The sequence below is a fragment of the Temnothorax longispinosus genome, chromosome 5 (genome assembly GCF_030848805.1).
Source record: "Temnothorax longispinosus isolate EJ_2023e chromosome 5, Tlon_JGU_v1, whole genome shotgun sequence".
In the NCBI taxonomy this organism is placed as follows: Eukaryota; Metazoa; Arthropoda; class Insecta; order Hymenoptera; family Formicidae; genus Temnothorax; species Temnothorax longispinosus.
The window spans coordinates 4,590,057-4,616,420 of NC_092362.1; the positions used below are offsets into that span (position 1 = coordinate 4,590,057).

The 26,364-nt window shown below is 29.2% G+C and overlaps 4 protein-coding genes across 6 annotated transcripts; all 4 read right to left on the reverse strand.

The window, feature by feature from the left end:
- Nucleotides 1-252: 252 nt before the first annotated feature.
- Nucleotides 253-4,749, reverse strand: LOC139813242 (odorant receptor Or2-like). The gene is made up of 5 exons (XM_071778628.1): nucleotides 3,136-4,749; nucleotides 2,668-2,767; nucleotides 2,233-2,334; nucleotides 1,843-2,001; nucleotides 253-1,749 (listed from the first exon to the last, which is right to left on the reverse strand). The coding sequence occupies exons 1-5, from the start codon at nucleotides 3,552-3,554 to the stop codon at nucleotides 1,696-1,698; spliced, it is 834 nt and encodes a 277-aa protein (XP_071634729.1). The 5' UTR covers nucleotides 3,555-4,749; the 3' UTR covers nucleotides 253-1,695.
- Nucleotides 4,750-6,865: 2,116 nt separating this feature from the next.
- Nucleotides 6,866-10,890, reverse strand: LOC139813239 (uncharacterized). 3 transcript variants are annotated; one of them, XM_071778621.1, is made up of 5 exons: nucleotides 9,820-10,890; nucleotides 8,609-8,794; nucleotides 7,653-8,059; nucleotides 7,382-7,481; nucleotides 6,867-7,028 (listed from the first exon to the last, which is right to left on the reverse strand). In XM_071778621.1, exons 3-5 carry the CDS (start codon nucleotides 8,042-8,044, stop codon nucleotides 6,882-6,884), a joined length of 639 nt encoding a protein of 212 aa, XP_071634722.1. In that variant the 5' UTR covers nucleotides 8,045-8,059; nucleotides 8,609-8,794; nucleotides 9,820-10,890; the 3' UTR covers nucleotides 6,867-6,881. The 3 variants fall into 3 exon arrangements, with proteins under 3 accessions (XP_071634723.1, XP_071634722.1, XP_071634721.1); XM_071778622.1 differs by lacking the exon at nucleotides 8,609-8,794 and having other exon boundaries at nucleotides 6,866-7,028; nucleotides 7,653-7,923; XM_071778620.1 differs by lacking the exon at nucleotides 8,609-8,794.
- A 137-nt stretch (nucleotides 10,891-11,027) lies between these two features.
- On the reverse strand, nucleotides 11,028-22,298 carry LOC139813228 (uncharacterized). Its single transcript, XM_071778596.1, has 9 exons — nucleotides 21,594-22,298; nucleotides 20,850-21,259; nucleotides 19,684-19,783; nucleotides 19,452-19,553; nucleotides 12,712-13,118; nucleotides 12,442-12,541; nucleotides 11,992-12,093; nucleotides 11,541-11,699; nucleotides 11,028-11,244 (listed from the first exon to the last, which is right to left on the reverse strand). The coding sequence occupies exons 1-9, from the start codon at nucleotides 21,885-21,887 to the stop codon at nucleotides 11,170-11,172; spliced, it is 1,749 nt and encodes a 582-aa protein (XP_071634697.1). The 5' UTR covers nucleotides 21,888-22,298; the 3' UTR covers nucleotides 11,028-11,169.
- Nucleotides 22,299-23,707: 1,409 nt separating this feature from the next.
- Nucleotides 23,708-26,022, reverse strand: LOC139812831 (uncharacterized; the record flags this gene model as incomplete). Its single annotated transcript, XM_071777927.1, has 5 exons — nucleotides 23,708-24,555; nucleotides 24,632-24,733; nucleotides 25,005-25,104; nucleotides 25,197-25,603; nucleotides 25,711-26,022. Coding segments are annotated over 5 exons (1,125 nt in total), but the record flags the coding sequence as incomplete, so codon positions are not given.
- Nucleotides 26,023-26,364: the final 342 nt, after the last annotated feature.

Genomic DNA, 26,364 nt, shown 5'->3' on the forward strand with positions numbered 1-26,364 from the left:
TATATCCATTTTATAAAGAGAGAGACTGAAAATATAAAAGATACATGCCAGACTAATATCTGAAGTCCTTTAAAAAATCTTGTATAAAATTTTGTAAAAAATTTAAATATAGGCTTAAGTATTGTTCACTAGAAAATAACATTTTGTGTGTGTGTGTGTGTGTGTCGCTGTTGTGTTATTGGTCTATGTATCAAAATAATAATTATTTGTCTTACTTGCAGACGATCGTGCTGTTGCGTAAATGAATATATCTGCAATGGAACTTCACAAACAATCCCCAAGGCACAAGCTAATTGCATAATCAGGAAAACATTGTCTAAATGATTACTAATTGAATATATCAATTCTGTAATTATAAGTGCACCATTCACCATTGACAGATATATCGAAATATTCTATCACGAATAATTTGAAACTTTGTGGCTGTTCGCGGTAGAGGCCAGCAACAAGCAAATAATAAGTCCACCTTTTCAGAAAAGCAATGACTCTGTCTAACGTCGGTGCGGTTTTCATGTTGTATGCAGAGAATCGCCGCACTTTCTCTTCTTTTTACAGACGTGTCTCAACCGTTACTATTCTTGCATTTTCCTTGCAATTTTACGAAGAATTTCTTGCAACGAGGGTAGAAATTCCTAGCTGATACGAGATTGTACGCATTGGCAACACAATGTATCTCTCAGGTGGAATATTATGGCGTTTATTATTTCTTCTGTTCGTTTTCTTCTCTTTTGAGTTTAGGTGCAGTCGCGTGGAATATTAAATTATACTATTAGCGTGTGTGTATTTTACCCCTCGGCGCAGCGTGTAGTTCTATAGTCCGGCTTACATTTCTATCTTGAATTATTATGAGAACCATTTATGCCTTGTGTAACCTGCGTGTAATTGTTGAGGGTACGTTGAGAGAAATAACTGTCTATAACGTGAATTATAATCTTTTAGAAAATGAGGGAGATAAGGAAAAAGAATATTATCGTTGATAAATGAGAAATAACGCAATAAAATGTACATGACATACGATTCATGTAATGCATTGACAGTATAAAATACAGTATCTTTATATTATACTTATAGATCGCATTAAAGGATTAGATTATCCTCGATGTTACTTAATGACATCATTACTTGTAACGTATAAGAAGCTAAGCGTGTATTCACGACAGCTGTTATGCTGTTACGATTATCTTATTAATGGACTTCGACCGTATTAGATTTGCTTCATTGGGATACATTAATTCGAATAGTTCTCAATGGAAAACAATATTAATTTAACTTTTCATTTAACGTGTTTTTCATATTTTTCATACTCACTTCAGACTCACTTACTAAAAGAGAAAATTATATAATAAACTAGAAAAAGTCATTTATGTATATTTTTATTATATATTAAGGGGTTACATGACCCTGACAGGAATAAAAATAAGGAAAAATTTAGTGGTAAAAAGTTATAAATTAATAAGAAGAATTAATTTTTTGTTATGTATGTTTATTAAGTACATTTAACAATACATATACATCGACTTTTTAAATACATTTTAAATGTTTAATTTCGAACTGGACATGATGTGTATCCAGCTTTATTATTAATTAAAAGTTTTTTAATTATTAAGATTACGAGGTTTTTTCTTTTAATTTTATGTATTATAAATGAAGGCCATTATACGCTATTAATAAATCATGTACATGAAATATCCAAATTTATCGTAATATCGTTCGCAATGCCATAAAATATGAAAACGTAGTGGAAAGCACCTATAAATATAAATAACATTTTATATTTCAATAACAAAAAAAGCGACAAACATGCATTAATAGATATCATAAACAATATTAATTCATGCTTACTTTTCCGCAAAATTTTATGGAAATTTCAGGTATGAATTTGGACCCGCTAACTGCAATTGGTTTCTGACATCTTTGAACAATCATTAAAATTGTTTGGCGTACGTTCGGTGATGCATTTGTCCATGGAGAATCATAAATTTGCCAAGATATGTTGTAAGACTGTAAACAGATAAAATATCATAATATATATTCTAGCATCGAATGTAAACTTCATTAAAGCATTTTTTTTAAGTATTATTTGCTTGATGTGAAAATATTACATTTAATTAAACGTGATGCATAACGGTTTATCATTACAATTTTTTCGTACAAATACATTTTTTGTATAAAAAATATAAAAATATTTCTTTAATTAGTATAATTGCTGTCACATATAATCAAAGGACTAACCATGTCAGTCACTGCCTGTACCGACCAGCAACAGACAAAGAGCCTCCAAATCGAAATAGAAGTGATCATAAGAAATACACTAATTTCCACCAAAGGTGCGTTCTGTAATTTATGCGACATTATAACAATATGAACTTCCGATATATTATATGTTTTATATAATTAAAATATACATTTTAATGCAAATTTAAATTGCAAACATTTCTTAAGTTGCAGCTAGCGGTTACTCTATATTAACTAATCAACGCAATTTAACTTTAAAAAAATTGAAAATCTGGGATTAATAAAAATTTTGATGCAACAATTGCTTTGATATAGAACAAATAAATCGAAATAATTATAGTGCTAAAGAATAATAGAAACCATTTTATGTAGTTTTTCGTATTATTTATGATAAGCTCTGAAAGTATTAATCCGAACATACCAAATACTCACGTTTAAAATTAGCAGACCACTACTGATTACGTAAGCCGAAGTAGAAATCGTCAATTTGAGGAGTATATAATTAATAGTATAATCAATTTCCCGTACGTAGCTAAATAAATTAAAGAATCGTGAAAAATATCATGCTTATATTATGAAATAATTATATTACTTTAATTTAACACTGCATAATTCTATCTAATTTAATCACTTGAAATATTTATAATAACAGATATCTAATAGATATCTACATACGTGTATAAAAGCTAAAAAAAAATGCTATTAATTAATTTAAAAAAAACATTGAAAAAGTTTGAAATCTCAAAAAAGTCGATATAAATCAGTTTCCATTTTCTTGTTGTCAAGAGCAATTGTTAAGAGAATAGTTATTTCAAGTGGTTAAATAATGTGAGATCTTATAATTGCAATTACTCCAACAAAACATTTAGAAAGATATTGTAAAATGTTATCAAAACGTACTTGAAAATATTTTGATATGTTATGATGCAGGCTCGAAGTTTATCGGCAGTAACCACAGAACGCATCTGTATGCCTAACAATTTAAATTTGAAGACAGCTTGCCACAATACAGCGATTACCACCATGTCGACAACTATAGTAATCGAACATTGTGAAACGGAAAACAGGTTCATTCCGTAAGCCACACAGTAAATCCAAAACTCGGATATTGGGAAAGGATACACGACGTTTAGTGGCAAAGATCTACCTGTTATTACTGGCGTAAGAACAAATATCAATGCGCCAGTAATATATATCATTGCTAAAGAAATGTATACTGCACACGTATTACGCATGAATTTTTCCCTCATAGTTTTTTCATAAGGCGTCCATATTCGAACACATTGCTCGATGTCAAATAATAATTTCTGCAAGACCATTTGAATTGGTTTTACATTATGTTATAACAATAAGATACAATAAATTCGGCAAACAAATTTATGTAAGGTAATTTGTATAAATCAATAAGCAAGAAATGAGTATTGGAACGAAGGATTATATTGCTATATATGTGTAAAACATGCAATTTATATGTTATTGTTTGAACGCAATAACATGAATATTCATATTAAAAAAACGCAATTTCTTAATTTAAAGGTGAGAGAGAAAACTATACTTAAAAATATATACACTGTTGAAAAATTTGTGTTAAATATAACATAAATCACATGTCCAAAACGGTCCACTCAAATTTTTGTGTTAATTTAACATAATATGGATGTGTTAAGTGGTAACACTGATATTATGTTAAAATATTTTAACAGAAAGGAAATGTAATTCTGATCGTAATTTAAAGTTAATTATGTGTACAATTAACATAACTTTTATGTTGAAGTTGAGATTGTAAGATAAAATCAACACTCTATTTCTGTAAAGTTTAACACATTTAATAAATACGTTCAAATTGTGTTACTTTAACATATTTTTTAAGTTATTTTAATTATTTTACATTTTGAATTTGTAAAATTCAATTAACATAGCAGGCATATGTTAAATCTACACACGTATGTGTTGATTATTTTACACAAAAATTTTAACAAGGACTTTTTTTAACACACAGAACCTCTGTTTTCAACAGTGTATGTACAATTTTCACAACACCTTGACGGAAAGTTCGACTTTCCATGCTTGTAGAGAGGGGCGAAAGTGGCCAATTTCATGCCAGGGCTTACTTTCCTTCCTAGGAAAGAAAATTGATACTTTCTGCCCCGTTAGCCCTGTATATAGCGGGCAGAAAGTATCAATTTTCTTCCCTAGAGAAAAAAGTAGACCCGGCGTGAAAATTGATCACTTTCACCTGACTCTATACAGGTATTTAAAAGTCGAACATTTCCGTGAAGGTGTTGTGAAAAATATCGTGTGCACCACGGGTCGAAAGCTTTTTCAGACTCGTGTGATTGTCGCCCTCGCCTTCGAGCTTTGGCTCGGGCGGCAAACTTCACACTCGTCTGAAAAACGCAGCTTTCTCCCCTTGATACAATATACAAAAAATACTATTAAAATTAAAAATAATAATTTTGTTTTGTATTTTCTCTCAACAATTTAATAAAACATATTATCACTAATTTCGTCTGAGTTTTAATTTAGTATAAATTAATTTTAATAAATAAATTAATAATTATACTGCACGCAATAATACTGCAGTATTAACCTGTAATTGTTGTTTTCGTATTCTACAGTAGAAAAGATTAAAAACTGCTTCTGCACTGAATACCAACTCCACCACTGTTTTCATCGTATTAAAGAAATTTGTCCGATCGAAGGGAAACATGCTCTTAATATATAAGAAACATTGATTTGTCATATTCACTATGCAAATACACCAAAAAATTGTATAAATGAAAGTTTTAAGTTTCCCAGCTTTAAAATTTAATGGCCAAATGGCAGTAAATGTCCCCCATACACGTATCGCGTGTAACACCCTGTCGTAATTCATGAAAATATTCATTTGTGAAGTATTAAGTTTGCACTGTTTCTTCCTTTAACTTGTAAATGAACTGTAAATTAATAAGTTATTGATATGTTTACACAATTATCATTACATATTTTATTTTAATATATAAAAATATGACGATATTAATTTATACCGATAACATATTCGCAAATTACTGCTAAAACAAAAATAATTGCACAACTAAATAAACACAGTATGACTTTCACGGAGGATTGAGAAAAAACTAGCCTCGCATCCCATATCATGTAGGTTATATTAGACACGTAAAATCATTACTTATGTCATTTAATAAAATAATCATTTTGATGAGAACGAAGGCGTGTATTCACGACATCTGTTTCGCTTTATTACTTTATTAATGGATAAAGCCATCAAGTTTACTTTGCGATATTGCGTAAATTCTATTTGTATCACAATAGTCCTTAATTCAAAGTAACGTTTGTTAAATCTCTGTGTATTTATTGTTTAATAATTTTTCAACAGGAAAATCAATGACAAGGAAATAGGAAAATTTCATGTTTTTTGTTAGCATGTATTATATTAAATTAAAATATTAATGTTATACATATATTGAATAATTATTATTATATACTCTAAGCTTTATATAATAAAATAAAATTCCTAATATATAACATATATCACGGTTTCTTAACTATTTTTACTTACATAATGTTCTAATAAAGTTCTAATAAAATAAGAAGTGCATACATGCCAAAAGAAAGTGACTATAGGTATACATATAAAATTTAAAAAATCTAGATTAAATTGTTTTCATTAAAAGCTTCATTTTCGAGAAAAATAACTACGAATTAGCCAGTTATACATACGTGTGTGGCGGCTGCGTGCGCCTCTATCGAACGGCAGTCCGGCCACCACATGAGCAACATTAGTCAGCTGCGCCACAGGCGAGCACGCTTTTTCGCGAGCATTCAGCTGCAAGCTTGAAGCTCGCGCAAGCTCCATGCGTGTCCGCTAGGCGCCGCGAGGGACCATGAACGATCTCGATAGGAGAATCCGCGTCGGCTAGGTTTACAAGTGAGCCTAACCGTTGGCCGATTAACTGATATTATATAGCTTTTTATAATTGTAGCAAATGCATTCTAGTTTCTATGCTTTGAAAAATTGCGTTAAAATTAATAAAAAAATGCAAAATACACGTTAAAAACAGTATATATGTTTTTGTCTCAACATTTTGTGTTATGCGCAATCAATTTCGTCTTTTTAGTTGTGACCATTTCACTTTATAGCGTAGATAAATTTTTGCCTTCGCGCCGTAAGGCGGCTGAAACAATTTGAAACTTATTCTGTGTTTCGAAAATATTCGCCGTAGCGAAATTCATATCTTATCTGTACACATTGTAAATATTTATCTATTATAAGTGACACAGACTAAGCCAACTTGATCTATTATGTATACAACACGGAGTCGTCATTGTGAAGAAACTTCAAACTGCACAATGCATATATCCGACGTCTCCACGTATACACTTACTCGATTAATTATATCTTTTGCTTCGACTATTAAAGTTGATATTCACAATATCTATCTACAATATTACATAAAATCTACATAATGTATATAATATTATTTAATATAGCAATTTTATTTGTTAAAAATGATTATAGATCACATCAATTATTAATTATAGAAATTATGTTAAATATAGAAATTATGTTTATCCATATATTTATTCAGAGATTTTTATACATTTTGTATCTATATATTTTTTGATATCTTTTTACATAAATTTTATTAAACTACTTTTTTGCCTTTTCTTATGGTGCTACTGTACCTTACCGTGCGCAATAAATAATCAGCTGGCCATGCGCAGATAAAGACTTCTACAAGAGCGGATGCGCCAATGCCAAAAAATTGAGCTTTTACCGTTAAAGGTTGTCGCTGTGTAAAATAATATTTTAACACAAGTAATGCAACGTAAACCAAATTTAGATTACATTTACAATAGAAAGAAAAAAGTTAGTGTTTAAACAGAATTCTAATTAAATTTTTCATTTTTTTTTTTTTTAAATGAATGATGTAATGTGCTCAGTAATGTGCTAAAATATAGTATCTTTATATAAATGTTTATAAATTTCATCACTAATTACGTAAATATATTATTAGACGTGTTTGTGATACAAAGCTCATATGCTTCTGCGATCATCAATAAGATATTTATGCGAACAAATCTATTTAATTTAACAATATTTAACCAGTATATACACTGGAAAAATAAAATAGAAATAACTCACACTCAAAATAGTAAGGCCGCTAAGTACCACTCCTATGGTACTGATTCCTATCGTTGACAATGCTATGTATCGAACTGTCATAGTAACATCTTTTGCATATCTGTAATTGGATGTTAATTACTGCCGTTCTCAATTTCTAATATTATATTATTATACACATTCTACTACAATTAATTATAGTAATGTGCGAGTTAATTAGAAATAATATAAATATATCAAAATACGTAATTATTTTCAAATAGGATACTTTGCGCAGTAATATATTAATTACCGTAATAGTCGCTGATGCAGCTGTACGCAGATTATGAATTCTGAGATGCTTGTAATCTTTTGAAATTTCTGGGACAGGATTTCGAATCTTGCTGCCACGAACCAAAGCAGAAGAGCTACGAATATATTGCCACATACTTGCACACCTACTTGATATATAACCATTGCGTGATGCAGGTAGATGATAGTCTTCAGCGGTTGTTTGTTCACATCGAATGGATACTCTACTTCAATTGGAAAGGGTTGGGACAGCAATAATGGTCCGAAGAGCACTGTGATTTCGGTTACGGTTATCAAGCACATTGTCGTAGCGTAAAATAATTTGGATTTGTTAATATATCGCTGATATATATTCTTTTCTTCTAATTTTGCTTTCTCGATATAATCTTCCATTTCACATATTATTGTCTGTATAAATGTATTATATAATCTTTCATTAACGAGATTAATGAGATTCAAAGGTGCTTTCACATATATATCAGTTACATATTATATATTGATTAAAATAGCAATATTTTCGGTATACCTACATATTTTATTTGTAATTTTTTTAAGTTCTTGGCAAATTAAACTTTGCACAAATGTAAAGTATAGTTTGATTAAAACAAGTAATTATTATTGTTACAGATAAGTTTTCTATGTGTATAATGTATGATATAAAATAGTAAATATGTAGCAGATATTATTGCTTCTTTCGTAATATTTATAAAAGAGTGCATTTAAGAAAGGATAGGTTATTGAAAAATAAATTTCTTTTTAGGTGCGATTATTAAAACAATTCAATTTTGCTAAATAACATTTTTTTAAAATAAGAAACATGAACAGGTAAAAACAGAGAAAAGTTTATAAACGGTGATAGTGAACGGTAATAAAATTGATAGTGGAATCAATTAAGTGAAGGTTTTGTTTAACTTTTTTTACATGTACTTTATAAGATTTGAAAAACGATAAAATTACCTTCTTAATAAATTCGAAAAAGTTGAAAGATGTTGCAATTCTAAACACTTTGACGTACAAACAAAACAAAAAGATTTACCAAATTTCACATACTAGTCCATTTCTTAGTTGTTCCTTTCGCCTAAAGAATTTTAATGTCATAAAATATATTTTGATGTAAATAATAATAAGAGTAGATCAGAAGATCTGAAAAAAAAACCGGCCAAGATTTCATGATGTCAGATAATTTAGTGTCTATAGTGATTTGGCTACGGATAATTTTATATGTAATTGTTGATAATTTTATATTAATTAAAATTATATTAATTTACGATGTGTATATTAAGTTACTCTATATTTGTGCAAAGCTTGATATATATATTCTTTTTTTTGCTTGTTAAAATGTACAAGCAAGACTAATTCTAAAAAATTGTATATGTATAATATTTTTATATTATGTTATAGAATTTATAGACATAGATTTTAAGTGTGTAGAATAATATTTTTATATATAATTTAATACTGAATTATGAGTAAATAAATATGTAAATATAAATAAATGTATATACAAGGTACGCGGAAAAACTAAAGTTACAAACATCTAAGAACGATAGAGGGGACTGGAACAAACGTGTTTTGCTTATAAAGTGGTAGTCGGAAATGCTTCCTTTTTGCTTAGGCACTGAATGAAGGGTGACGATTGGAAAACGGCTATACCAAAACGTTTTATTTGATCCGGTTATCTTCAAGTGGAAAAGCATTTATGACGCTGTGTGTACAATTACATGTGACAGTTTTAAAAAGGTAAGTAAAAGTTTTTTTTTTCCTTTTGTAAAGGTATGCTCCTAACGCAGTACATCTAGGAAAAAGGAAGCAATTTCGAATTCCGACTATCATTGTATAAGGAAAAACGTTTGTTCCAATCCCCTCTATCACCCCTAGAAATTTGTATTTCTAGTTCTTCCGCACTCTGCATATGTTTACACATATCTCTTGGTATTAAAATTGTTTTTTAAATGTCTATAATATTAAAAATGAAGTGATAAGAGATTGAAAGAGAGATTGCAATAAAAAAGATTCTTTAAAACTATATCACACAAATTTAGATTCTTCTTAGATTTCTATATTGCTTAATTTTTCTAGATTTATATTATGGCTTGATATACCTTGATATCTGATACAAATAAGTTGAAATTGCAATAAATTCAACATAAATGTATATTGTCTCTTACTTGTAAACGATCACTTTGAAGCGTGAACAATGTAATTTGTATCGGAATATGCAGAGCAGCGGTCAGCTCACAGCACTCTTTCATTACGAGAATCATACTATCACACTTGTGGCTTAATGTATATATTAATGATATTGACATCAAAGTGCCATTTAAACAACATAACAACCGAAATATTTTGTCGCGAATTTTTTGAAATTTTGTAGCTTGTATCGGAAGTGGCCAACAACATGCAAAAGTCAGATGTACTTTTAAGAACACAATGATCTTTTCTAGCGTGAATATCTCTCTCATAATAATAACAATCTTGCAGACTAGACTATTAGAGATAGAAAATAACGCACTTATTACGATTCGCACTTTACTATACAATACTCCTCCAAGAATTCGAGGAAAGAATAATCGTGCGATGTACATAATGCTTGTATATTGAACGCTTAGGTTACACTTACAGTGCATTCATTTATATTTTAACGCTAATTGTACTTTTCTCTGGCAGAGGGTTGCGTGCGGAACTATCGCGTGGCAGAAATTATAAGAGAAAGAAAAAGGAAGTAATAAATTAGACGAGATATATCCTTTCTAAAAAAAGGCATGTTAAGTCGATACTCGCATATCTCAAAGTTTATTGCTGCCGCTTTTCCGCGATGCCAATTACGATCAAAACTATACTCGGTTCTCTCGCTGTGCTTACTTCATTTGCAGCTGTCATCGTATTTTTGACTGTTGTGTGTATACTGTGTATCAAGAAGTTAATAGTGTAATAGTAATAGCATAATGTTAAAGCTAAATAGCGCGCGCAAAGCGCGCGTCTGTGGTGCCTGTATTACATAAAATGTACATAATGTATATAATATTATTTAAACAATTGGATAAATTGTTAGATCCGCCAGTGTGTAGTTAAAAATAAATGCGTGTGTAGTTAAAAATAAATTTAATATTATTTAATATAGCAATTTTATTTGTTTTTAATTAATTTTATTTGTCTCTTGTTCGCATTTTGTTTACATTAGTTTCCAATTTCTCTAAACAAATAATTTACTTTACAAATTTGATTAATTTTTTATGCAAAACTGCCTTCTTTGTAATTTGTAGGTACTATGTGCTTTGGGATATTCCGTATTTTAGGATAACAAGAATTTTTGAAATGTCCGTTTATGCATTTATAAATTATATTAAGTAATGCAGTGAAGAACAAAAAAATGATGTTATTCTACCAATCGCAAATACATTTTTATTATTAATTTCTAATTTTGCGTTACTGACACAGATGCAGATATAGTTTAAAATATTTACAGTGATGCTTAATAAATTTTCTATGCATTAAAAAAGTATAATACACACAGTAGATTACATTTGCAGCCCATCCTCGACAGCAAATATTGCTCGAAAGGTTGTCAAATAGGTAAACGTAGTTGACAAATACTGCCACATGTAAATATATAGTTTTGATCGTAAGTATCAATAATGTATAATAATAATTGAAAATTACTATAAATCTGCACGAATATCTTAATTATTAAATAATTTCAATCAAATAATGTCTTAATCTCTAATTATTTATTTTGAATTTACATATAGATATAAAAGATTAATAAGTTAAAAAAAATGATAAAAAGTAATTAAATTCATAAATTATTATGTTCAAGATTATTAATATTTGATCACTAAATCACTCATTGTCAGATTAATTGCCGTGAATAATTTAACATACGACTTACAGAGGCATAGTAATTAAGTGAAAGAGCAGGTAGCAGACATGGTACAGTTAGAGTTACAGGATGTTGACATCGCGACACAATATATAACAAATTCTTCTGTAAAGATACTTCCTTGCTGTACCATGACGATTCATATCCAGCATAGCCAACATCGTTGCTCTGAAATATTAAAGTTTTATATTTTAATCTCATAAGATTATACATTCTTTAAAATCAAGATAAAGAAACAGTCATTAATATAATACGTATATTTTTTTCTATGAGATAAAAATTGATTATAGATCACATCAATTATTAATTATAGAAATTATGTTAAATATAGAAATTATGTTTATCCATATATTTATTTAGAGATTTATATACATTTTGTATCTATATCTTTTTTTATATCTTTTTACATCAATTTTATTAAACTACTTATTTGCCTTCTTATGGTGCTATTGTACCTTACCGTGCGCAATAAATAATCAGCTGGCCATGCGCAGATAAAGACTTCTACAAGAGCGGTTGCGCCAGCGCAAAAAAATTGAGCTTTTACCGTTAAAGGTTGTCGCTGTGTAAAATAATATTTTAACACAAGTAATGCAACGTAAACCAAATTTAGATTACATTTACAATAGAAAGAAAAAAGTTAGTGTTTAAACAGAATTCTAATTAAATTTTTCATTTTTTTTTAAATAAATGATGTAATGTGCTTAGTAATGTGCTAAAATATAGTATCTATTTATATAAATGTTCATAAATTTCATCACTAATTACGTAAATATATTATTAGACGTGTTAGATACAAAGCTCATATGCTTCCACGATCATCAATAAGATATTTATGCGAACAAATCTATTTAATTTAACAATATTTAACCAGTATATACACTGGAAAAATAAAATAGAAATAACTCACACTCAAAATAGTAAGGCCGCTAAATACTACTGCTATGGTACTCAATCCTATCGTTGACAATGCTATGTATCGAACTGTCATAGTAACATCTTTTGCATATCTGTAATTGGATGTTAATTACTGCCGTTCTCAATTTCTAATATTATATTATTATACACATTATACTACAATTAATTATAGTAATGTGAGAGTTAATTAGAAATTAATATAAATATATCAAAACGTAATTATTTTTAAAAAGGATACTTTGCGCAGTAATATATTAATTACCGTAATAGTCGCTGATGCAGCTGCACGCAGATTATGAATTCTGAGATGGTTTTAATCTTCTGAAATTTCTGGGACAGGATTTCGAATCTTGCTGCCACGAACCAAAGCAGAAGAGCTACGAAGATATTGCCACATACTTGCACACGTACTTGATATACAGCCATTGCATGATGCAGGTAGATGATAGTCTTCAGCGGTTGTTTGTTCACATCGAATGGATATTCTACTTCAAGTGGAAAGGGTTGGGACAGCAATAATGGTCCGAAGAGCACTGTGATTGCGGTTACGGTTATCCAGCACATTGTCGTAGCGTAAAATAATTTGGATTTGTTAATATATTGCTGAAATATATTCTTCTCTTCTAATTTCGCTTTCTCGATATAATCTTCCATTTCACATATTATTGTCTGTATAAATGTATTATATAATCTTTCTTTAACGAAATTAATGAGACTTAAAGGTGCCTTCACATATATCAGTTATATATATTGATTAAAATATAGCAATATTTTCGGTACACCTACATATTTTATTTGTAATTTTTTTAAGCTCTTGGCAAATTAAACTTTGCGCAAATGTAAAGTATAGTTCGATTGAATGTAATTATTATTGTTACAGATAAAAGTTTTCCATATGTATAATGTATGATATAAAATAGTAAATATGTAGCAGATATTATTACTTTTTTCGTAATATTTATAAAAAAATGCATTTAAGAAAGGATAGGTTGATATTGAAGAAAAGATATTGAAAAATAAATTCCTTTTTAGGTGCGATTATTAACACAATTCAATTTTGCTAAATAACATTTTTTTTTTAAATAAGAAACATAAACAGGTAAAAACAGAGAAAAGTTTATAAACGGTGATAGTGAACGGCAATAAAAGTGATAGTGGAATCAATTAAGTAAAGGTTTTGTTCAACATTTTTTGTATGTACTTTATAAGATTTGAAAAACGATAAAATTACTTTCTTAATAAATTCGAAAAAGTTGAAAGATGTTGCAGTTCTAAACACTTTGAGGTACAAACAAAACGAAAAGACCTACTAAATTTCACAATTTACATACTAGTCCATTTCTTAGTTGTTCCTTTCGCTGAGAGAATTTTAATGTCATAAAATGTATTTTGATGTAAATAATAATAAGAGTAGATCAGAAGATTTGAAGGAAAAAAAAGAAAAAAAAGGCCAAGATTTCATGATGTCAGAGATGTCAAACAATTTAGTGCCTATAGTGATGGCTGCGGATAATTTTATATGTAATTGTTGATAATTTTATATTAATTACAATTATTTGAATTTACGATGTGTATATTGAGTTAATCTATATTTGTGCAAAGCTTGAAATATATATTTTTTTTGCTTGTTAAAATGCACAAGCAAGACTAATTCTAAAAAATGTTATATGTATAATATTTTTATATATAACTTAATACTGAATTATGAGTAAATAAATATGTAAATATAAATAAATATATATACAAGGTACGCGGAAAAACTAGAGGTACAAACATCTAAGAACGATAGAGGGGACTGGAACAAACGTGTTTTGCTTATAAAATGGTAGTTGGAATGTTTCCTTTTTGCTTAGGCACTGAATGAAGGGTGACGATTGGAAAACGGCTATACCAAAACGTTTTATTTGATCCGGCTATCTTCAAGTGGAAAAGCATTTATGACGCTGTGTGTACAATTACATGTGACAATTCTAAAAAGGTAAGTAAAAGTTCTTTTTTCCTTTTGTAAGGGTATGCTCCTAACGCAGTAAATCTAGAAAAAAGGAAGCAATTCCGACTATCATTGTATAAGGAAAAACGTTTGTTCCAATCCCCTCTACCACCCCTAGAAATTTGTACCTCTATTTCTTCCGCACCCTGCATATGTGTTTACACGTATCTCTTGGTATTAAAATTGTTTTTGAAATGTCTATAATATTAAAAATGAAGTGATATGAGATTGAAAGAGAGATTGCAATAAAAAAATTTTTTTAAAGCTACATTACACAAATTTAGATTCTTCTTAGATTTCTATACTGCTTAAATTTAATTTTTCTAGATTTATATTGTCTTGATATACCTTGATATCTGTGATACAAATAAGTTAAAATTGCAATAAATTGAACATAAATGTACATTGTCTCTTACTTGTAAACGATCACTTTGAAGCGTGAACAATGTAATTTGTATCGGAATTTGCAGAATAGCGGTCAGCTCACAGCAATCTTTCATTACGAGAATCATACTATTACACTTGTGGCTTAATGTATATATTAATGATATTGACATCAAGGTGCCATTTAAACAACATAACAACCGAAATATTTTGTCGCGAATTTTTTGAAATTTTGTAGCTTTTATCGGAAGTGGCCAACAACATGCAAACGTCAGGTCTACTTTTAAGAACACAATGATCTTTTCTAGCGTCAATATCTCTCTCATAATAATAACAATCTTGCAGACTAGACTATTAGAGATAGAAAATAGCGCACTTATTACGATTCGCACTCGACTTTACAATACTCCTCCAAGAATTCGAGGAAAGAATAATCGTGCGAGGTACATAATGCTTGTATATTGAACGCTTAGGTTACACTTACAGTGCATTCATTTATATTTTAACGCTAATTGTACTTTTCTCTGGCAGAGGGTTGCGTGCGGAACTATCGCGTGGCAGAAATTATAAGAGATAGAAGAAGGAAATAATAAATTAGACGAGCTATATATGGGATACAATGTATACAATGGGTTCTTCTGTTAAACGTAGTAGGTGAGTATTTTTTATATTTTCTACAGTGACATTTTGTGTGTAAAATAATTGGATTTTGTATAGCAAGCGTGCTATATAGTAATTGAAGAAGAAAATTTATAAGCAAACGCACCTATGATTATAGTAATGTTACTTTTTTTGCATTAAACCCAAAAACGTTTTGTGTTCATTTTTATTACTAAAAATGTTTGCATTTGTACGATTAAGATTTTTTTTTATAATTAATGGAACAATGCATGGTGAAATTAATAGTAGTTTGTCTAGTCGATATGTCTAGTGGTTAAGGATGTATCACACGTACAATCTTAGACAAAAGTGCATGAAATTTGAAATACTTGAATATCTACGCCTAACGCATAGTAAATCTAGATGTAAGATACTCAAATGATAGTAGGAGTCTTATTTTTACTCCTAGAAAAGTATTTTTTACTTTATAAATGTTTTTTCCGTATTATTTGCGATTTTTGTAATTTATGAGCCTAAACTTTTGGCAGTGAAAATACCCTGATTTCAACTTTATAACGTCAAATTATTAATAAAATTAATAATTAATAATTAATAATTAATTAATTATTAATTATTATTAATTATTAATTTATTTCTTTAAAACGGTGTAGTGAAGACAATTGAAACTTGGCAGATATTTTCATCTATTCGTATACTAGATGTACAAAAAAATTCAAAATATTGGTAGCGCTCCTTCAACATTTTTTTAGCTGTTTTATCCGCCAAAATCGTCTCTTCCCATAAGAATACGTGTAAAATCAGTGAAAATTAAAATCGTTATATCTCAGCAACCGTTTAGTGGATTCGTTTCTACTTTTTTGTAGCACATCAGGAAGACTAAAAGAACATTCTCACAAATTTTTATCCACTTGGTAGCGCTTTGAAAATAGGTGCAATACATCCTTAAGATGAGAGAAACATATTGTATTCTCAACAAATAAAAATGTAATATATATGTAACAAAAATGAAAACAGTATCTAGTATGTACGGTATGTACCTATTTATTATTATGTTTATAATAATTTTATAATTACGTAGGCCCGTATTCTCAGTTCAAGCGCACATTTATTTCTGAGACGCTACAGTTTAAGTTACATATACTATAACATTTTAGTAATAAAAGCGCGCTTTTATCGATAAAAGTGAATTAAGAATACGGGCCATAATGTATTAAAGCAACATTTTGTGTGTTCTATAATAAATTAAACAATTGAAATTATGTAGGGTAGACCGGGGCACGTTGTCACACGGGGCACGTTGTCACATCGGCTTTATTTAAAAAACTAATAACCAGAGAGCAGTACCTGTCATTCCCAAAACGTGTTAGTGTATGCCCATCTTTGGTGTGTTTACAGTGTTGAGATTGCTCCAGCCGTGTTGACGTAAAATCAACTTGAAAATTTTTTGCGACCGTAAGTAAAATTTTATTGTCTAATATTCAACGTACTGGACATGAAGCTTATGTTTTTTCAGAATAGACCTTTATATTATCTTAAAGTATGTACTTTTACCTACCGCGTGCAATACCTAACCTTATGAATATCTCAAATCGGCCATGAGGCTGTTTGAAGTAAAAAAATGCCCTCGGGGCACGTTGTCACGAATTTGATGGGAATCTATTGCGAATCTTCGGATGACGATAACGAGTAAAAATATTTTATGTTTAATCACCGACATGATTATATAAAAAAAAATTGTGTATCAATAAGTTGCGCATTCGAGTGGAATTCTTGTATTTAGATTAAGACGAAAACTTCGTGCTTTTTGTACTTTTTTGAAATAAAATAAATGTTTCTGTGAAGGATTTTACTTTTTTACATTGCAGCGCACTATAATATATTGATATTTACGTTGAATACAGTTTGGATAACATTTTGCATGCAATTACGTTGTCACAAGCGACCTGTCGTTATTTATTGTTATGTAACAACTGTAGAGTAACAATCACACAAAATTTGATACTGTCCAATTGAAGCTGAGGGTTCACTCGAAATTTCGGCATATCAAAGTACTCTTAAATATTGAATGTAAAAAATACAAAAAATATTGAACGAAATGTGTGACAACGTGCCCCGGTCTACCCTATATCACAAGCCGCGTGCGTATATCGCTATCCGCCAATAGTAAAAAAGATGCAGCTTAATTGTAACATAATAAAATTAAATTAACTTCATGTTAAATCGATTTTAGATTGAGTAAAGGAGATTAATACAACTAACTTAAGGAATTTTTTTATTTTGAAATGTAGGTCAATTAATATTTATTAATTTGTGAAAAAAGATGTAAGTACATCCCACATTTTTGTGCTAACAATACCCCACAAGATCTTCTATTATAAAATATAATAATTTTGATGTAAATGAAAGTTGGAGAAATTTATGCAGATTTAAAATTTAATTCTTGACTCCACTGTCCACCACAAATATCATTCGCAACGTCATTAAATAAGAAAAAACTGTTGATACATACTGAAATATATAAAATAATAATATTAATGTGTATTTCTTGACTTTATGTGGAAAATATATAGAAAATATACACAAATTTTATAAAAAATTTTCGTATTTGAATTAAAATCATCAAGAGTATTAATGTCGGTGTGCATACACTCAAATAATCAAATTTTTCTTACAACATTAAAGAAGTGTATATGTTTCGTATATACAAATAATAATATAATGACGTTATGATGTTATGTAAAAGAGGGAATAAAAAGACTTGGGAAATTGTGTCATAGATTGACATAGATGAAAGTTCTTTATACACGGAGATACTGGACAGTATTAATGCTCTTGATTTTATATTCATACATTCTTTATATATTTTTAATAAATGCATTTTTCTTATTATGTAAAAATATATATTTGGGCAGAAAGTGTTTATTTATGTCAATATTATATTAATATATAATTTGCGTTTATGTATTAAAAAATCTTTTTTTAATAAAGCTCCAATCCATTTTTAATAAACGTCCTTGATATTATTTTATGCGTATAAATACCTACATTATATAATTCAGTTTTTATTAAAATGTTCATATGTAATTTAATAAAACTTAATATCTTTTACGGACATTATACAAGAAACATAACATTTACAAAATTTTGATTACTTGTAGTGTGGAAAATTATACCGGTATAAAATATTAATTGTATAAAAAGAATTTTTTAATGTTTGAAATCTTACCGACGCATAATATTGTAATGATAAAGCTGGAAGGAAAGAAACAGAGATGGTGGTTGGCGTTTGACTCCTTAGCAAGATAAAACATAAATTTTTTTGAAAAGCCTTGTCTTGATTGTACCACAGCGATTCGTAAATTGCTTGCGCAACATTGGTGCTCTAATAAATAATATGTAAATTTTAGAATAATATAGTCAAAACATAATATAATTTAAAAAAAGTAAAAATAAAACATTTTAGATAAAATTTAATAAAGAGAATTGTCATTTTTTATTGTGAAAAAATGTTTGACCGATATTCAGAAGTACCTACTTTTAAATTTTAAAACGCAAACAGTTCTAAACACATTTAATTTCAATTTAACACAATAAATTTAACATACTTAAAAGGATTTCTTTTATAAGATTACAAGATTTTATTAAATATTAAAAGATTACTTTTATATAAAGGATAGAGGGGATAGAAAATCGGGATTCAATAACGGATACTAATATTTCTAAAATAAATAATAAATATTGAGTATTGAGAATTGAGAATTGAGAATTGTGAATTGAGTTGTCAGGTTTTAAATCGTTTCTTAAATTATGTTTATATTTGGTGAAGAAACGATTAATAATTATTAATAATTAAAATAAAAATAAAGAATTTACTTATGCGCAATTGATTGTGAGAGGAAAAAATTAACAGTTGTATATGATAAATGATATCCGGAACTTAATAATACTAGTATATAATACACATTTAAATTATGCCGATTCGCAAATGTTATTGGAATACAACTTACCGCAACTATTAAATGATCGGCTGGCCAAGCACATGCATAAACTTCCATAAGTCCAGCTATGCATAGAATCATGAATTGTACCTTGTCCGTTAACGTACTTTGCTAAATATATAATAATACTAAGATAAATAAAATGCACATGCAAACACATTCATATATGCAATTTTTTTTCCAGTAGAATTGCCGTTTTATCACAAAACGATATAATAAATAATGCAAAATAAATACTTACGCTTACAATTGTTAGGCCACTAGCCACAATCACCCACGTACAAACAATTATTATTGATAATATCACTGAACGAAAAGCAATTATTACTTCTTGAGCATATCTGAAACGACTTGTTATCTAAATAAGTTGAAAACATCGCAGTATGCGTCGTTTGTGTCTGTAAAGCGCTTGTACTTGTCTTATATTACAATTAAAACTTTTTGCATTATAAATTGTTTTACATTTTGCATTACAAATTACAAGCAATAATAATAGTCTTTATTGTTTCTTCCCTTAGCATATTTTTTGCTTCTTTATTTAGTATCCATATACAGATACATATTATCTTTATAATATTTTAATTTTATCCTTAAAATGTAAAACTGACTTAAAATTATAAAAAGTTTGTAGTTGCACATTGCAAATTGCATATTTTCTTTAAAAACAATTTTGTGTTATTTCACATTAATTAATTTATCTTATTATTTTAGGCAAATTAATTATAAGATTTTTTAATTACAAATTTTACTATTAAAATACTTAAAATACATGGTGTGTCAGGAAAGTAATGAGAATGATTTTTTTACGCTTTCCAGGAGGGCTACATGAGGAAAGTGGGAATCGAGGTAGTTGAGGGGGAATCTCAGGTATATGGTCGGACCCATGATGTAAATAAAGGGCGCGAGCTCAACTGACTAGGGTCCGACCGTATACATTTGAGATTCCCCCTCAACTACCTTCGACCTCCACTTTTCTCACGCAGCCCTCCTAGGGAGCGTAAAAAAATCATTCTCATTACTTTCCGGACACGCCATGTATATGTTTAGATATAATTCCAGTTTTCGATCTGGTTGAGATAAAATTTTGTGAATGTATTTTTTAAAAGTGCATAGTTTTGCAACATTTTGCAAGGTAATGATGTTGGTAGAAATTAGTCTGCTAGATTCGATATCGCATGGGAAACATGAAATGACGATTCGTCAATTTGCTTAATTGCGAAAAACATGTAGAATTTTGCACAGGGCGGTAAGTGGTGTAGATAGCTTCGTGCGAGAAACATGATGTGCTAATTATAAGTGCTGTATCTCTATCAAGAAAATACACACTAAATAAAAATGATTAAATTTTTATTAGAGAATAATGATTATTAATTTTTATAAATGATAAAATGCATTGTTCTCTATTACCTCAACAATTTCACGTGCTGCCGTACACACACGGTGATGCCGTAGATGTCGGTGACCGTACGAAACTGTTGCGACAAGATTTCGAAACGCGCCGCGGCAAACCATATGAGAAGACCGACAAAGCTACAATGGCAAACGATGGAGAAACACTGCCAAACAGCGACGAACTGATGCAGAAAGATAATAGTCTTCACCGGTTCACGTTCAACGTCGAAAGGATACTTTGCATCTGTCGGAAAGATCTGATTGGCCGCTATCAGCGGTGTGATTCCTGCTATACACGCGCCGAGAAAGACTGCCGCTGTGGAGCTCGCGTAAAACATCGCGCATCTATCGACGTACTGTTGGTAGAGCATTTCCTCGTACGGTTTCGCGTATTCAAAATTATGCTCCATTTCCGAAATCAAATACTGAAATTTAATTCAATCTTTTAGCTGGTAATATTCTAGGTAGTTTATATTCTTGAGCTACAAATAAATAAAATAAGATCTATAGTTAAATTAGATATGTCGTCTTCCAAGTAGATAATAATTTTCGCAAAGATATATAGTCTTGTTCCGGAATTACTAATAAACGAAGCTGATATAAAAGTTGTTTGTAGAATATTTATACAGCGTATAAAATAATATTATAAATAAATATTTGAGTTATTAATATTAATATCTGGATAGAAATGAAACGAAAGAGATTGAAAATGTTTTATCAAAGGTCGGTCTTATATCGTTATAGACATGAATTTCTTACTTGCAGTCGATCATATTGCAGTGCGCATTGTGTTATCTCTAGAGGGATTTGTATAAAGGCACCCAGTAAGCACCATATCTTCGTTATCTTTGGTAGATCGTAGTCATTGTGATAAAGGGTGTACGATACAGGCACAATCAATATCACCGCATTCACGCAGAGTAAAGAGCGTAGAATTTTAAAGCGTATTACTTGAAATTTACTGGCGCTCTTTGAAAGTGGCCATGTAAAGGACAACGCGATTATCACTTTTGTAAACGCGACAGCAGTTTTCGGGGTTACCTTGCTCGCCATAATTAGATCGACGCGAATGCATCGATATAATATAATATAATGTACAATAATAATTTCAAGGTTTATATTCGTTTATGACGATTCTCTCGCGCTACATTGTTTCGAATAAAGTGTTATAGACTTTTTCTCCGGTCCATCACGCGTAAATATTTGATGCATGATAGCGTAATCAAATATACATCTTATAATGTATGCATGAGCAATACTGTAGAAGATTGATATATAGACTATATAATTTACATGTAGAACATTACTCGAATGTTATCACGGGTGCTGTGAATATAGCAGTTTATAATAGTTCTATGGAAGAAATTTTGTAAACCTAATGTATATATAATACTTCAGGGAAGCCTATAGCAAGATTCTCATATTTGTGGTAAATTGCTACATATAATGATAATAAACTACTAAATTTTCAATATACAATTTTATCTAGAAAGCCAAATAATAAAAATTATCAATAGCACGAAGAATACCTTCAGTATTGTACATATCATCGTTCTGTGAAGATGTTTATAATATTTGTAGACATTATTAGTGTTGATAGATTTTTTATAAATAATTTTCTTATAGGAATTTTAAAAACTGTTTTGCATTGTTTGTTCAATTCGGATTTAACATGAATTTTTTTTATTAACCCTCAGTTATCTCACCTGGGTCTGAGAGACCCTGCACATTGTTAAAACGTGTAGGGACTTTAAAACGTTCATAAAACCCTTGTATCTTTTTTTAGTCAGTACTACGTCAAAAACAATCTTTTTCGCTTTTTCAGAAAAACACGTCTTCCTTTTTTTTTAAATAACAATTACATTTTTTAACTTGGAATAATCTAACTTGCACAGTCTTGTAGATCTTTAAAAGACGCATCGATTAAAAAAAAAAGACTTCAAATTGATGCATTTGTCTTAAAGATACAAGCTAGAGAAAACGGCAGGGGTCTCTCAGACCCTGGTGAGGTAATATTGGGGTGTAAAAACGTAAGGTAACTGAGGGTTAAGCGGTCTGATAGATCATGGCATACTTTCTTTGTAAACTTTTTGAATTTTTGCAATATCTTCAAAATTGAAGAAAATGTAGTACACGAAAGTGTGCTGTGACGTCATACTTTATATAAGAAATGATGTTATACCTTTTGAAGTTGCCGTCGTTAAAGAAACTTTAGCAAGCTATAACTTTCTCAAATTTAGGTTTTTTTTTAATTCAAAAAGTACTAAAAATTGGCTTAGATTCTCTACATTAATTATGGATACCGCTTCATAAAAAAAAATGTTAAAACCGAATCGTGTCATTTTCTTCAAGAAATTCAGTATACAATATATGAATAAAAGGCAAATATTTTTGATAGACTACATCGCATGACTACTTAAAGAAGATAATTAAGAAGGTAATAAAATGTGGATATAAATGTATGATAATTTTTTTTAGTTACATAGTACTAATTACCATTAGAATTTGAGTTATTTTATTGCTTTTTGTAATTTACTTTATTATAATATTAGATATTTACATATATTCAAAATTGTGTATTTCGACTGTATGCAACATTGTTGCTTATATTTAATTATTATTATCATCTATCATATATTACTCGCAGTGTTGTGAAATAGGAGTATGAAGTTGAAAGGTACTGTAACATATAAAAATAAATATATAGTTAAGTTCTTCTTTATATTATTTTATATTAATACAAAAGTAATAAAAAAGTCAATTTTTGATAATTAAAAATTTTTGATAATTAAAACTTTCTCTCTAAATTTCACTTTGTATATATTTTGTTTTATTATTATTATTATTATTATTATTATTAATATATTGGTCTTATATATATGGAAAGAACAAAAAAATATTTTTAAAATATAGTTTTGTTAGGAGTTACAACTTCACATATTTTTTATTCTCTGCTCTTATATTATTTACCACATTTTATTTTATAAAATTTCTGTTTACTTTATGTTATATTTGCGTTACTATTTAATTATACATGGAATAAAAAAGTTTAATAAAGTGATAATACAAATGGAAATAATGAGATGTGTGTGTGTGTGTGTGTGTGTGTGTGTGTGTGTGTGTGTGTGTGTGTGTGTGTGTGTGTGTGTAAAAAGAAGGAATAGCAACAAGAAAAAATAAAGACTAAAGAAGAAGGAAGACTGACAGTAATATTATCCAAATGTTTTTAAAAATAAAAAAGTGGTATGTGTAATTATATACATATATATGATATATGGGATGTAATACATGTATAGTAATATATTTTTTATGACTTTAGAATTTAAACCATTAATAATAATAAAAATAATTATACCGATAAAACATTATAATACTGACAATTAATTTTTGCAAAATTACATATACGTATAAAAGTACATAAAGAACGTATATATTGATAAAATTTGTAAAGATATATGTACAAATAGAATTACGTGATGATGCCAAATAATTAATATAAATGATTGTTGACAATCAATCAATTTTTTTTAACTAATTTGAAACTTGATCTTACCGATCTAAAGTAATTAAGAGATAATGTGGGCAGTAAACAAGGTATTGAAATCATTACTGGTTTTTGACTTCTCATTATAATAATTTGCAGACATTTCTGTATCTCAACTAGATTAATTAAATGACTGTTTTCAAGTATACTGAACGCTGCTTGTGCGACGTTGTGGCACTGCGGAAAAAGTAACAATTATTAAAAAAAATAAAATTAATATTAATAGAATATATTTAAATGACAAATAATTTACCATAAACATCAAATGTTCTGCTGGCCAAGTATACATAAATACTTCCAATATACATGTTATAGATAATCCGAAACACAGGAATGTTATTGCTACAGGCTGTTTCTATTTAAAAAAATTTATATATATGATTTCCAAATTGACATTCCTATACTAAAATTTTTCGATGTAATCAAAGTTATTTTTTTCTGCATATAGTACATGAAGGATATAACGATACAATGATATATATTACGTATACGTAATATCCATACGATTATCCTTGATTTTTTATGTGTATTTGATGATTGTGATATTTATATATTTATGCATAAATTTAGTAGAAAAAAATATACGAATACTAGAGCTGTATAATATGTGTTACGTATTTACTTACCGTAACGAACAAGAGAAAAATTATTATTACACTAATCGAGCTACAACATACAGATGTAAATGCAAAAGGACGTACAACAAGAGCAACTTCCTTTGAATACCTAAATCCATTACGCGTCGAAATTTATGTAATTAGAATTCTTTTAACTAGAACTAGATCATTCCCATGTAGAATAAAAATTGCAATATTTACTCGAGTAATTCTTGATGTTTTTTAATACACTTGTACAGTTGATTAATATTTGTGGCTTTTCCCAGCTCCACACTCAGTATTTCAAATCTTGCCGTTGCAAACCAGAGCAATAGAGCCATAAAAACATTTGTACATAGTTGTCCCGTTAGCAGTATTCCGCACGCAGATTGTTGTATATAGATTACTGTTTTCAGCGGTTGATAAGACACATCAAATGGATATTCGGCTAATGTTGGAAATGTCTGTTCCGTTATTAATGGAATTGCAATCGCAAAGAACATAGCGACGTAGAAAGTAAATATAGATGCACCATAGAATACCACACATTTGTCAATGTATCGTTGAATCAAAACTTCTTCGTGTGGTTTCATTAAGCCGCTAAAATTTACCATTTTGAAAGTAACATTCTATAATAAATAATTATTTGAAATAATTATTGATATAGAGAATATATATAGGAATAAAACATGAGTCTTTCGACGGAAAAATTGATTTTTCAATGTTATAGATAATTATTAATTACCTGTATGTGATGGTGATTAATTATGTGGATAAAAAAGTTAAAACTTCCGTGAATAAGGCCGATTGTTATAGGAATTAGATTTACAAAGATTTCTGGTTCGTCAAAATGATTTGTGATAGCATATATCAACGGTGCCGCTAGGCATATCGTTATAATTATGCACAAACAGTGATGCAATTTCACACAGAGCATCTTAAACTGTGTCGCATCTTGTGGCTGAGGCCAACACCAAATTGGGAACAAACTTAACTTCACCATAGAGATTACTTCCTTCAGCGTCACCTTTTTTTGCACAGCAATGTGTTATGAATGTATGAGAAATAAAAATATTTACGCGAGTAATTATAAAACGGATGCTTTACATATTTGCTACAGTATTACCATCGACATATAGTAAGTACTGGACGGAGCATGGAACCGATACCGTCTTGAGAGACGTAGAACGAGGCAAGACGATGTGTAGATAGTAGCGGCTCATTGAGTTACGGAGCTATAACTTAGGTAGCAGAAGCAGAGTGATGTCAAATAACGTATTAGTAACGTCTTAATGACGTTATTTGACGTCTCATTAAGACGTTAATGCATCAAATAATGTATTAATAATGTCTTAATGACGTTTCTAATGTCAATAATATATCATGAGTT